Source organism: Puntigrus tetrazona, chromosome 17, assembly GCF_018831695.1.
Source record: "Puntigrus tetrazona isolate hp1 chromosome 17, ASM1883169v1, whole genome shotgun sequence".
Taxonomy (NCBI): Eukaryota; Metazoa; Chordata; class Actinopteri; order Cypriniformes; family Cyprinidae; genus Puntigrus; species Puntigrus tetrazona.
In genome coordinates this window covers 21,345,067-21,357,169 of record NC_056715.1, presented here as the reverse complement: position 1 = coordinate 21,357,169, position 12,103 = coordinate 21,345,067, and the positions used below count along the sequence as shown (strand labels likewise).

Genomic DNA, 12,103 nt, shown 5'->3' with positions numbered 1-12,103 from the left:
GATAAGATAAGCGGCTACATATGCAAGTTAAACAAGTTCCTAAAGAGTTTAAATATATCAGTGACTTATAAAATGTACTTAGTTTTTTGCCATTTCAAGCAAATCTTGTCATTTTGAGTTTAATTGAACCTGCAGTTCTCAGATCATTCATCTTAAATGCGATTATTTAGAGTTACGTCTTGCATTTGTAACTTTACATCTTGGAAAATCAGATTTTTTTCTACTTAAAGGACATTGCCTGAAATTTCTGTTCTAAAAAAACAGCCTCACATCGTATCAGTCATGTTTAAACACTGCCACCAAAACTTTCAAATGTATTTTTAATAAAGACAACAAAAAGCTTTTGGATCGTAGCAAGCATTTTGAGAGTTGTTTTGACAATTCTGCCCGTGACAATTTTTTAGCATAACGAAAATTTTCAGTGTTGATTTACTCACCCTTGAGTTGTTCCAATTATGTATGAATTTCTTTGTTCTGCTGAACACAAAGGGAGATATTTTAAAGAAAGTGTGTAACCAGGCTGTGTTGGGTCACCATTTGACTTCCATAGTATTTTTTTTCCTGCTATAGAAGAATCAAATCAGCTTGGTTACAACAAAGAAATTCAGCAGAACAAAGAAATTCATACAGATTTGGAACTACTATTTTCATTTTGGGTGAATTATTCCTTTAAAAGATGCTGGTTTCTTTTTTATTTTTTCAAAAATATTTTTTGTCAGTTTCCTATTCATATTTTATGTATAAATCTTTATTTATGTGTGAATCTTTACTTGTTGAAAAAGATATAAACTGTAATATTATTTGTGAAACATAAACTCAAGACATAAGGTCATAATAGTGACAAATAAACTTATTTTGAGAAAAATTGTTGAGGAAAACACATTTTAAAATAAAGCTATATGCTAATTGCATTTTAGGGAGCCCACACACCCTGAACTGAACGATGAATCTAGTTCCTTCTGGGTTTATGTTTTTATTTGTAAATTATACAGTAAAGTGGGTTTTAAGTTACTTTTGAGTTAGTGACTTCCCAACACTGACTTATCACAGTTCACCAAACCTGACTGGCAAGGACTTCAGGCTTACGAAATTGTTTAGAGGGATCAGTTGACTGGGACCCTCACTCCTGCTTTGATCTTGAACTCACACTAGCTTTTAGACATCCACTTGTCCACCGAGTTTCCAATCCATCCCTCAAACAACCTCTTCTCTGAGACATTTCCTTGCTCTTCGCTCTAGTGTGCAGCATTTCTTTGCCTGCTGTGCCTGTGTGTGTTATCAGGCCAGTAGGAGTGAGACAGCCTTTAATAGCTCTAGTCCTTATCGCTCCTTAGGGGACTTAGTGCCTAATTGCTGGGAAGGCAAGGAGACAGGAGATCAGGCTTTACGGGAGGGGGAGGACAGTGTGATGCTGTAACCCGCAAAAGTAAGGTCTGCCTTTGAAAGCTGAACTGTATGCTGATGGATGGTGGGAGGAGGGGGGGTACTAGAATCTGTTGCTGTTATCAGGGTGTTCTGCGAGCGAGTTTACAGCTGTGTTTTCCCCCAGGTGGCCCATCCTCCAGGATACCCGCTCTTCACCATGTTGTCCTCTCTGATGCTCTCGCTGCTGCCTCTCAGCTCTCCGGCACACAGTATCAATGTCCTGTGCGCTGTCTTTGGGGCTGGGGCCAGTGGAGCCCTCTGCTTCACTGTCTGCAGGTAGGCCACTCTTAGACTATTAAACCCAGTTTATAATGTTCATTGTAATTTGTAAAGCAATCCAGACTTAATTAATTTCATTTACTTCATTTTGACTTTTTCATCTAATATGTTGAATGTAATATTCTATCTGTTATATCTACAATTTTACATTAGTGTTTTACTTAGTGCTTCAGGGCTGCCCTCTAATAGTTGACTAACTGTTAGTTGACCATAAGAGGCTTAATCGACCAGAATTTTATTAGTTGCTTAATTACAGAAAAAAAAAAAAAAAGGCGAAGTCACTCAATTCGTAAAGATCTTTAACAGCTAATCTATGGTAATACAATCCATCGGACAGGACATCTAAACACTCGCCTGTCATTCAATAAATTAAAATATGTAAGTATTGGCTGCTCAATCTAACATGCAACATTCAAATATATGTAGAAGCTGAGTAGTAGTGTGCTCACTGCAATACTGATGGAGGCGCCGGTGTGGTCATCTGCTCTGAACAAAATTCAGATACATTTTTGCCCATATAGATAAGAGTAATACATCTTTCGAGGCTGAAAAGACTGTACGTTTATTAGCTTGCACTCACAATGACAACAAAAAATTGCAGTTTTGTAAAATAATGAAAGAAAATAGGATGAGCTGTCTGCCGTCTTGTTTTAAACTTGAATGCAAAACTCTGTATACTTGCTTACGGGCATAAAAAAATAAAGGCTATCCAGAAAGCAAAATTATGAACCAATAAATCAATTTTAAATGGAAAACAGGTATTCTGAACTTATGTAAAGCACATACGTACTGCATCCACTACTGCAGAGAAGTTAATTTCGCCTACTTCATCTCTTGAGCCTGAAAAAAGTAAGCACTAGTTTATCAATAAATTATTGAAATGTTAATGCAGCTTCCATACTGTTTTACCTTGACATGTTCTTAATTATTACTTCTGTGCCATGATAAGCTTTATGCGTGTCTTTAAGCATGCATAGGCAATTAAAGGCTCAGTATTTTGATTTGAATGGTTTAGTAAAACATGTGCGATTAGTCAACTAATGTTTAAAATAAATGACTACAAGTTGACCAGAAAAATCTTTAGTCAAGAACAGCCCTGGTATGCGCACACACACTTTGGCATTTGTGGTTTATGAGGACTCTCCACAGACATAATGGTTTTTATACTGTACAAACTGTATGTGCTATTGTCCTACACCATCCCTTACAGGAAACTACAGCCTAAACACCATTTAGTATGTTTTTTAAACCTTTTGAATTATAACCACCTTCAAATTGTAATACCTCTGTCATATCCATGTCATTAAACAAATTTGCGTCCCCATAAACTGCAAATGCAACTATTCTCAAAAATATTTCTAAATAAATACGCTAGGTGCAGTGTTATGACAAAATGCATTATGAAGAAGAACTTCATCGGTTCTGCACCTGCGTTAGAGCTAACATTAGCATCATGCTACATAAGACAATTTATGAGATTAATAGTACACTTTTACTCAAAACTCATTTTACCATCGCATCGTTTTTTTTTTTTTTTTGCAATCACATGTGGAATTGGTCATTTACTGTTAAAATATGCTGTTTAGCTTATAACCTTTTTGTATGAATTAACATTTGAGATGTCACGCGTTCATTATGATGAAAATATCCAAAATCTCAAGAAAATCACATACAAACCACATCCTATCGCAAATTTTTATTATAATATTCAGTGTTCAGAAAATTGGTCTAAACAAGCAGTAGCTGCTGTATGTATTTTAATATCTACACGTGACTTTTACCACTGCATGCCCTCACTCAGCTGAGTTTGTGAGCCAAGCTGACCAGAGATTTGGCTGCAGTTACATGTCCAATGCAACCTCTGCTCTTAAGCCTCAAAGGATTTAGATCCAATTTTGGATTACAGCAACCAAAAAAGTCATTTCCTTTGGCCCCCGCAACCCATCCTCCTCCTGTGGATGATGGCAGTGAGGATTTTGTTGCACACACACACACACACACACACACACACACACACAAACCAACCCTCTTAGCTCTTAAGTTTCAGTATATAATCTATGTTTTCAATTGAAAACATAAGCGTAATAGGTTTTGATGGCTATCTGTCCGGGTTTAGGGCTGGGGTTTGGCCTCGTGTGTGTCTGTTGGGCTCATTGCAGTAGCTGGCAAGCTTGAGATGCCAGGACTGGGAGGAGGGAGTGTTTTAGGGGTTTCAGAGCTTCCGGCACAGTCTGGGACTCCCTTCTGGGTTGGCATTGGGGTTCTTAGGTGCTTCGCCCGTGCCCAGTGGTAATGCTGAGGTGGCGTGCCACTCCCAGTAGGAGCACTACCGGACAGGCCTGTCCCCAGGCTGCTACCCTGGCACCCGACACCACTCTGAGACCATTTTCTGCTCTATATGTTCTCTGCCATATTTAGATTAAAGGAATTTCTGTGTGTGAAGGATTGAATGCCTTGCTTGATAAATATATTCCTCTTTCCTGTGTTCTTTTGCAATATGTGGGTCAGTGACAGGACACTTGACAGTATAATGCCTGGGGTACATAAATTTTCTCTATGAAACATGGTAACACTATTTTAAGGTGTCGTCATACAGAGTAATTGCCTAATTAGGTACTTAGTAGTAGCCATTGTACTTGAAATAAAATGTACTTATCACGTATCTAAGTTATTACAGTTTGTGATTATGCAGATGCAACAGGCAGCTACTGTTACACATATGTAACAGAACGAGTCTGTTACACAGCTACTTACACTTAAGAACAATTTTGATACACTTTATTTTAAGTAGCTTATACCTGTGTAATAATTTGTAATTTAATTTAAAAAGGTCTTACATGTATTTCAGCTGTGTACTAATGGGTTTAATCAAACTAAGGTGCGGCTAGATAAGGTGTACAGTATAGATACACATGAAGTACACTTGAGTACAATTTTGATACACTTTATTTTCAGTAGCTTATGTCTGTGTCACTGAACAAGGTTGTCGAGAATGAGCACGATGAAGGGATAAACAAAAGATTATTTTAATTCTAATTCTTCAGCATCAACACACATAAACAACGTTAATCCACGATAAAGGAAAAGGGGAAATTAATGCATATAAAGACAGGGAAACAATCAGGGAGAAATAAGCAGGTGAACAGACACAGGTGAAATCTAATTCGCTAATAATGACATAACGAGAACAGGAACAGGAAAGGACCAAATAAGGAAAAACAGGAACACAGAGAAAACAAATGTTCCTGTTATTATAGAATAGTTTTCTTTGAAAAGCAAATGTTTTGAAAAATGTTAGTAACAAAACTAAAATTACTGTTAAACCACTTATATTACGTGGAGTATTTTAATGATTATATGTTATGATACAACGATGTATTCAAGATGTAGTGAAAATATGGCATTACATTTTACTTGTCAAGTGACTGTTACATGTCAATGAATATAACTTTTACAAAACCATGCAACACCAACATGTGAAAAAGCATGTGCCTTAAACTAGATTTTCTTCAGTGTTGACACTCTTATGCAAAATGCCATTGACTCATGAATGGAAAACAGATCATTCTAAAACACTTGTTCAATTTAGAGGATTTGCAACAATGCTGTCCATTAAAGGTTCTCATTGTGAAATCTCTTTGATGTTCAAAGTTAACCGACTGTTATACAATGTGTTTCCCTTCCACAGACGTGGCACTCCATTTTCCTTTGATTTGTCAATTATGCCTTTTTTATTTTTTTACGTCATGGTTTTCCACTTTTTGGTTTCTACTCTGCATTGGGATAAGACTTTGAGGATAGCTGACATCAATAATACTCATAATCGTGGACTGAATTACAGATATTTGAACCCAAGCTTCTGGTCCTTAGCATGTCTTTGTGAACCCTGTAAATAAAACAAATAAGACCATAAATAATAGGAAAGAGTGTTAAATGTCAATGACGAAACGCTATTGTCAAAATATTTGCACACAATAGTGAGGGGAAACTTCCTCTGCAATGACGTTAGCTAATCATAACATTGACTGATTCCTGGCAATCCTTAATGGAGGTCCCTTAAAATAGACAGAGCATTTAAAAAATAATGATTTTTAAACGTATTTAATAGTTTTTTGTAGCATAGGTAAACTCCAAGGAATGATTAAAATCTTTTCACAAGCCCTTTAAAAATTAGCACCAATCCTTTCATACAGTCCTAAAGTTAATTACAATTAAAAGAATTTGTACATGTCCTAAAATACCGCCTAGTAAGAACACATCCAGACCACTTAATGATTACATAGCATTTTTCATGATGTGGATTACGTAAAAGATGTGGCCGCGTGGTCAGCGAAGGTGACTCCACCCATCCTCCTCAATCCTGGGTCCACCGCACCTGTGAGGGTGCACACCAGCCAAGAGCAGACGGGTCCAGTTCTGCACGCACCAGCTCATATCACAGCTGACCGGGCTCCGGTGCCCACCTGTCCTGGTGCTTTTGTGTCCATATAAGGCACTTTACCATATGGTCACAACTGCGCTTTCGTTACTGGACCCTCCATTCGCTCTTAGTCACCCCGTGGCTCTCTACTGTGAGCTGTGTTTATTAACAAGACGGTTGCTTCATGAGAGCAGTACCCGTGTTAGAATGTGATAGCCTATGCAAATACGACCATTTGAAGGGACGGTTTAACCAAGAACGAACATTCTGTTATCATTCGTTAACCTCTTGCCATTCCAAACCTGTGCGACTTTGAACAGTTTTGGGGACCGTGGACTTCTATTGTATGGAGAAAAACTCTTTCTCTGAATATTTTCCTTGATGCTCCACAAGAAAAAAAAAAGAAAGCCGTCCAAGAATTGTCATTTTCGAGTGAACTAGACTTGAAAATGTTTTATTCAAGCCATTCCGTTCCGTGCCATGTTCACTGCTCTGCGACGTGGATTTCAGAACTGAAGCTCAGCATATTTGCCTGTGTATTCGTTTCTGATTAAGACTAAGAAAAAAAACGCTGTCGTTTCCCACGTCCCTTGGCTGCCCCCTCCCGCATACCTCTGTTGTCAGGTAAATCACCGACCCAGAAACAACAGCTCCTGGCAGCTTAAGCATATGCTTTATTAGCCAGTCTAATCTCTAAAACGCTCTGGTTTGCAGCCATTCGTTTTTGGTAAATATATCTTCTCTTTAGCTATGACACCCACCCTTTGTTTTTCATGCCAAGAACCTTTGTATCTCGAAAAAAAAAGAATATTCTAGATTAAATGCAACTTAAACCCTATTGGCAGCTGCTGCTGATTACCACGACAATAATATGGAGTCATCTGTTAGTTTTGAAATAACAAACAATAATGCCCTTGCAATAGAAGTCAATGGAGCAGTTGTACAGTACCAGAATAAATACTAAAAATAATGATAACACTTCAGATTAAGGATGCTTATTAGCATGCATGTTTGTAGCGTATCGGAAGTTGATTATACTTATAAAGCACATATTAATATCTTATTCTCTATGACCTTATTACCTCTTAAAACAATGTAACAATGACAGAAACCTTGTGTAACTTTCGCTTCTGTGTTTATTGGGGTAATTGACGTATGGTGTGACAATGTAAGAAAAAAAACAACAGCACTGGAGATAAACCACGCTGATGAATCATGCTATCTGTAACACTAAGAATGAAGATAATTGTTTGTTTGGTTGTTTTCATTCATTTTGCTGTCACACCATAGGACACAGTCCAATTTTTATGTCAATTACCCATTGTCATCCTATGTTGAATTGCCCGTTCCTCAACTGTAAGTCAATTCATCGTGATTAATCGCATACTAAACTTTTGTTTATTATGTATATATAAATGCAAACACATACATGTATACTTTTAAGAAAACGTTTTTCATATATTAAATATATTTATTTAAAATATATAAAAAAACTTATTTTGAAAAGTGAATGAGTATTGCTTTTAATCCCAACAGTGTAATCACGCCAATGACCTCCATTACATTTACGTTACCACATGCACTTTTTTTCTATAAACTGATGCTTTCCATTGCGCTTAAGCTGTATTTAACCTGTAAATTTCCTTTAAACATCTCCATGCACTACAGACCTCATATTCTACAACTCAGCGTGACCAATGGCACCGTTTAAAGACACGCAGTAATATTTCCTTTAAAGATGTTTAATGAAGACGTCTGAACCCTCATTACCCCATTCAGAACAGGGGAAATAGGGCCATTTCACTATGCTGTGCCATCACTTTAATTTCCCCTTGCCTGGAGCCCTAAGATTGTGTCTGTTGCATCAGAAGTCAATATTGCTATAATATTACATTTGCCAAACTGTCTCCACAGGCGGTTTTTAATGGGAGTCCTGCAAGGAGAGGATCAGCCTTTTCCCCGAAATGCATGCGTTCCATAGGGCCACATAATACTACAGTTGATTAATGACTTGATTAGAATAATAATACACTGGTAGAAAATAAAATGCATATTTGCTGGAAGACATACAGTTTCTTTTTGTCTATTATGTGTGTCGGTGGGGGATTAAGATGGAATTGGGTGAAATTGTTGTGCCATTGGCTGTATTGTTTGAGGTGGATTGGAGTTATTAGTTTTTAACATGCACTGTCCTGTTGGGAGGGACGTCTCAACCCATAGGTACAACACATACACACAGTAAATCTACCAGAGATTGTATGACAGTAATACTTTGCACAGCTTCCACTAATATTCGATTTACAATCACTCCATAATTGCACCATCAACAAATTTTATAACATATACCATGTAGCAAGAATAACTCACCATACATAGTATCCTCAATGCATGTCTCAACCAAAACAAGACATTATCATAAACATAAGGTCGTCTAGATAAGCAGATCTACTTAATGTTTATATTTTTTAATTGTTCTTTGGGGGTTCTGTCACGTGAGATAACTAACATGAGATGCAAACTGAAAATCTTGACTCAACCAATGGCGTGCGAGAGTATCAAAATGTACGCTTCATTCATAATTCAGACAATTTGGCTAATTCTAATTTCTAATAATTTTAATTTAAAATTTTTTAATTGTATTATTACATTGTACAGTAGTACAGTTAACAGAATATATATACTGTAGGGTTAGGTATAATATTAGTTATTTTTAATTATTCAGCATTTACTGTTATTATTGCAGCAAGTAATAAGTACATGCAACCTGTATAAAAAGGACACTATAACAAAATATAACTGAAAACTAAAGAATTATACATTCCTCAGAGGGTTAACTGTTAAATGTTAACCATGCTAAATTAACACTAAATTACAGTAAAAGCTCTGCTTTAGATAAACATCTTTAATTTTCTCTGCAATGATGCAGTCAAGCATGTTTGCACAGTTGCACTGTTTATCTGTTCTGAACCGAAGCAGTACAGAGACACTAACGCAGCAGAATCCTGCACAGCTGACAAGCCTCTGATGCTGCGCTCAAGTGTCACTCTCTCACCTTATCACTGAAGAGAGAGAGAGAAAGAGAAGGAGACCCAGGTGGTCCTACATACTCCGGAATGCGGGACTTGTCACATGCCTTCCTTCAAGCAGACAGACACTCCTAAAGAGGTCCGTGTCAAGCCCTCTCAGAGGAATAAAGACGGGAGGAGGACAGTGAGGCCGCCCCATTGAAGCAAAGACAGGGGGAGGATGTGATATTTCGCCTACCTCCTGATAGCACCCCTGCTCTAACCCAGCCTCCGACGTGTGCTGGGGGTTAATTGGGACGCAGCGGGAGCAGAATCGAGGGTGCGGGGGGTCCGCACCTTCACCGCGCCTCGTCTTCCTCAGCCCCGTCCTCGAGTCGTAAAGAGGACTAGAGAGAAGCCGATATCACCAAGAACACCCCCCTCCCCGTCCCCCGCCTGCGTTTGACAAGCTATTAGTCCGACTGTGCGTACACGCGCGGCCTCGTCTCAAACGAGACGGCAGAAGAAAAGAGAGGAAAGGCAAGTAGTGTGCAAAAAAAAGCAGGAGAAGAGAAAAGAGAAGTAGTCAGCAAGCGCGAGTTCCACACACACACACACACACCATCCTTCCTCCTTTCTTCCATCCGTATCCTTCTCTCCGCTCCCCTTTTTCCTGACTTACTTTGCTTTCCCTGCGAAAGCTCCATTGTTCCCCTTCCCCTAAGTCTCATCAGCCTCTTTTGTGGCCGACTATCACAGCGGCAGGCAGAGGCGCGCTGGAAACGTCTAAATGGTATCATGGCTCGTGATTAAGCGCGCGAGCTTCGGCGGTGCCGCCGCTGCTTATGAGTCAGGTCTGATAAGGCGAGGGCCCTGCTCTCTACTCAATTTCAGATACCGTTAATGGAATCTGTCTTGTGCGATTGTAATGTGAGAGCGCCTAATTTGCCATGGAGCTTGAAGCTGTCAGCGGCGAGGGATTGCGGGGTCAGGAGGGAGCTGGCAGCCGCTTGGCCCGCGGCGTGTATCTGTGCCGCTGAATAGAGCAGCTCTCCGCCTGTCACTTAGCTGATAGGCTGATGAGGACTCTAAGCCACTCGGCACAATGAGGAGAGGGCCATACTGCCTCGCTTCCCCCCTCTACCACCCCCCTTTAATTGTCAAGCCCGCTAAAATTTTTCCAAGCCAGTGTGCTGGAGACCGGGTTTTTTTTTTTTTTTTTTTCCCTCTGCAGCTCTCTCTCTCTTTCGCGTCTTCCCAACTTTTTTTATTCTCCTTGCTTTCCTTAATTTCTGTCTCCTCCGGTCTCCAACAGACAAAGCTGACCTCGCTCGTTCATCCTTTTGTCCAGCATTTCCTTTTACCTCGCCCCGGCCATGTGTCCTATCTTATTCTTCCCAGCTGGAGTCCAAGTCTAAGTCAAGTCTCGAGTCTTTTATCAAAAGTCAAAGTCAAGTCTTGAATTATATGTGCATTGCAGGTGGATATGTACATTCGAATGTGTACAATATTTTAATATCTTCATGCCTTTTAGTCTTTTTTAACAGATAAGAGCTGGGCAATAACATAGCTCACATTTTGCATTCAGTCAATCAGTTGAGATATGCTCTATATATATTTCACAATATTTTATATTGTCCATGAACATGGATAAAGTTGGACATACTTGTATATCCAACTTTATATGAAAAGTTTTATCTGGTGCTTAATCGCCTGAATAGTACCAGAGGCTTTAACCTCTGTACTGACACCTATTGGTGTGGATGTCATCATTATTTTGCAGTAATAAAATGAGCGCAATGATTCATCTGTACTTTTATTTTAATTTGTTTTATTCGATATGTTATTTAACTCACGTAATTAAACTCACGATGCCGGAACTCGCAACATAACGCCGATGTATTATTTCGGTCTTTCAGACATTTTTGAATGGTTACAATCGCTCAGTTGTTGATCTTCTGCTTCGAATAGCTTTTCTTTTACATGCCAGATGTTGCAGCATAGTCTATGTTATGTCAGAAAACAATGAAAAACTGTATATACACTGTTGCCTCCTCTGTGTTTAGGATAGCCGGTCCTGGTCCAGGGGCTGTTCTGGCTGGTGGAGTTTTTGCAGTGTCCAGGCTGGTATGGCAGTGGTCGGTCGTGGCTGAAGTCTTTTCTCTCAACAACTTGTTTGCGGGCATCCTTTTCTCGCTATCGGCCTGCTTCCACTGTGCAGAGAGTGTTCATCAGAAGAAGAAGGTATTTATGGGTGATGTCAATCATTGCTCGGTTAAAATGGACTATTCTTTTGATATATTTTGTCTTTTCACAGTTTGCTCTATGGGGGGCGCTCTTCTGTGGGCTGAGCCTGTGTAATCAGCACACACTGGTCTTGTATGTGCTCGTCATAATTCCCTGGGCCCTTCTGCACCTCTACACTCATAATGTAAGTATTGAAAATCACTCAGGTTTCAGCGCATACTTTGTCAAAATTTCACATGGATGTAAATATCAATAATAATTAAAGAGCATATTCTGTGATCTTATGAACTCATGTACACATTACAGACATTACGTTACAGAGACTAGTATTCATGACCCAGTGATTTTTGAAGGTCTTCAGGCACTGGTACTTGCAATTGAAAATAGTGGAAAGCAGTAGAGGCAATCGCTCCTATGAGTTACAAGTGACATGCATTTCCCACAGGGTTTGTCCATCTTTGGTCTGGTGTCTTTGGGGACGTGCTTCCTGGCTGGATTTGCGCCCTATATCTACTTGCCTATTTCCTCCTACCTCAACAGAGCTCGCTGGAGCTGGGGAGACCAGACGTCTCTCCAAGGCCTCCTCACACACCTGCTCCGAGCTGAATACGGCACCTTCAGCCTGGTACACACAGATTCAATAGTGTTTTATAATTGAAAAAACATACTTTTTAAACATTTTATGTATGTACTCATGTGTAGTTATTTCCATGCTGCAGTTATTTTG

The 12,103-nt window shown here is 39.2% G+C and overlaps 1 protein-coding gene across 4 annotated transcripts in view; it reads left to right on the top strand.

The window, feature by feature from the left end:
- Positions 1–12,103, top strand: part of tmem260 (transmembrane protein 260) — a 38,031-nt gene that overhangs the window by 14,216 nt on the left and 11,712 nt on the right. For 3 of the 4 annotated variants that reach the window (XM_043262632.1, XM_043262631.1, XM_043262634.1), the window contains exons 3-6: positions 1,550–1,701; positions 11,196–11,373; positions 11,447–11,560; positions 11,822–12,001. In XM_043262632.1, the coding sequence (XP_043118567.1) occupies positions 1,550–1,701; positions 11,196–11,373; positions 11,447–11,560; positions 11,822–12,001 (624 nt within the window). Of the gene's footprint in view, positions 1–1,284; positions 1,427–1,549; positions 1,702–11,195; positions 11,374–11,446; positions 11,561–11,821; positions 12,002–12,103 lie in introns of those variants that run through there. The other variant, XM_043262635.1, reaches the window with a different exon arrangement.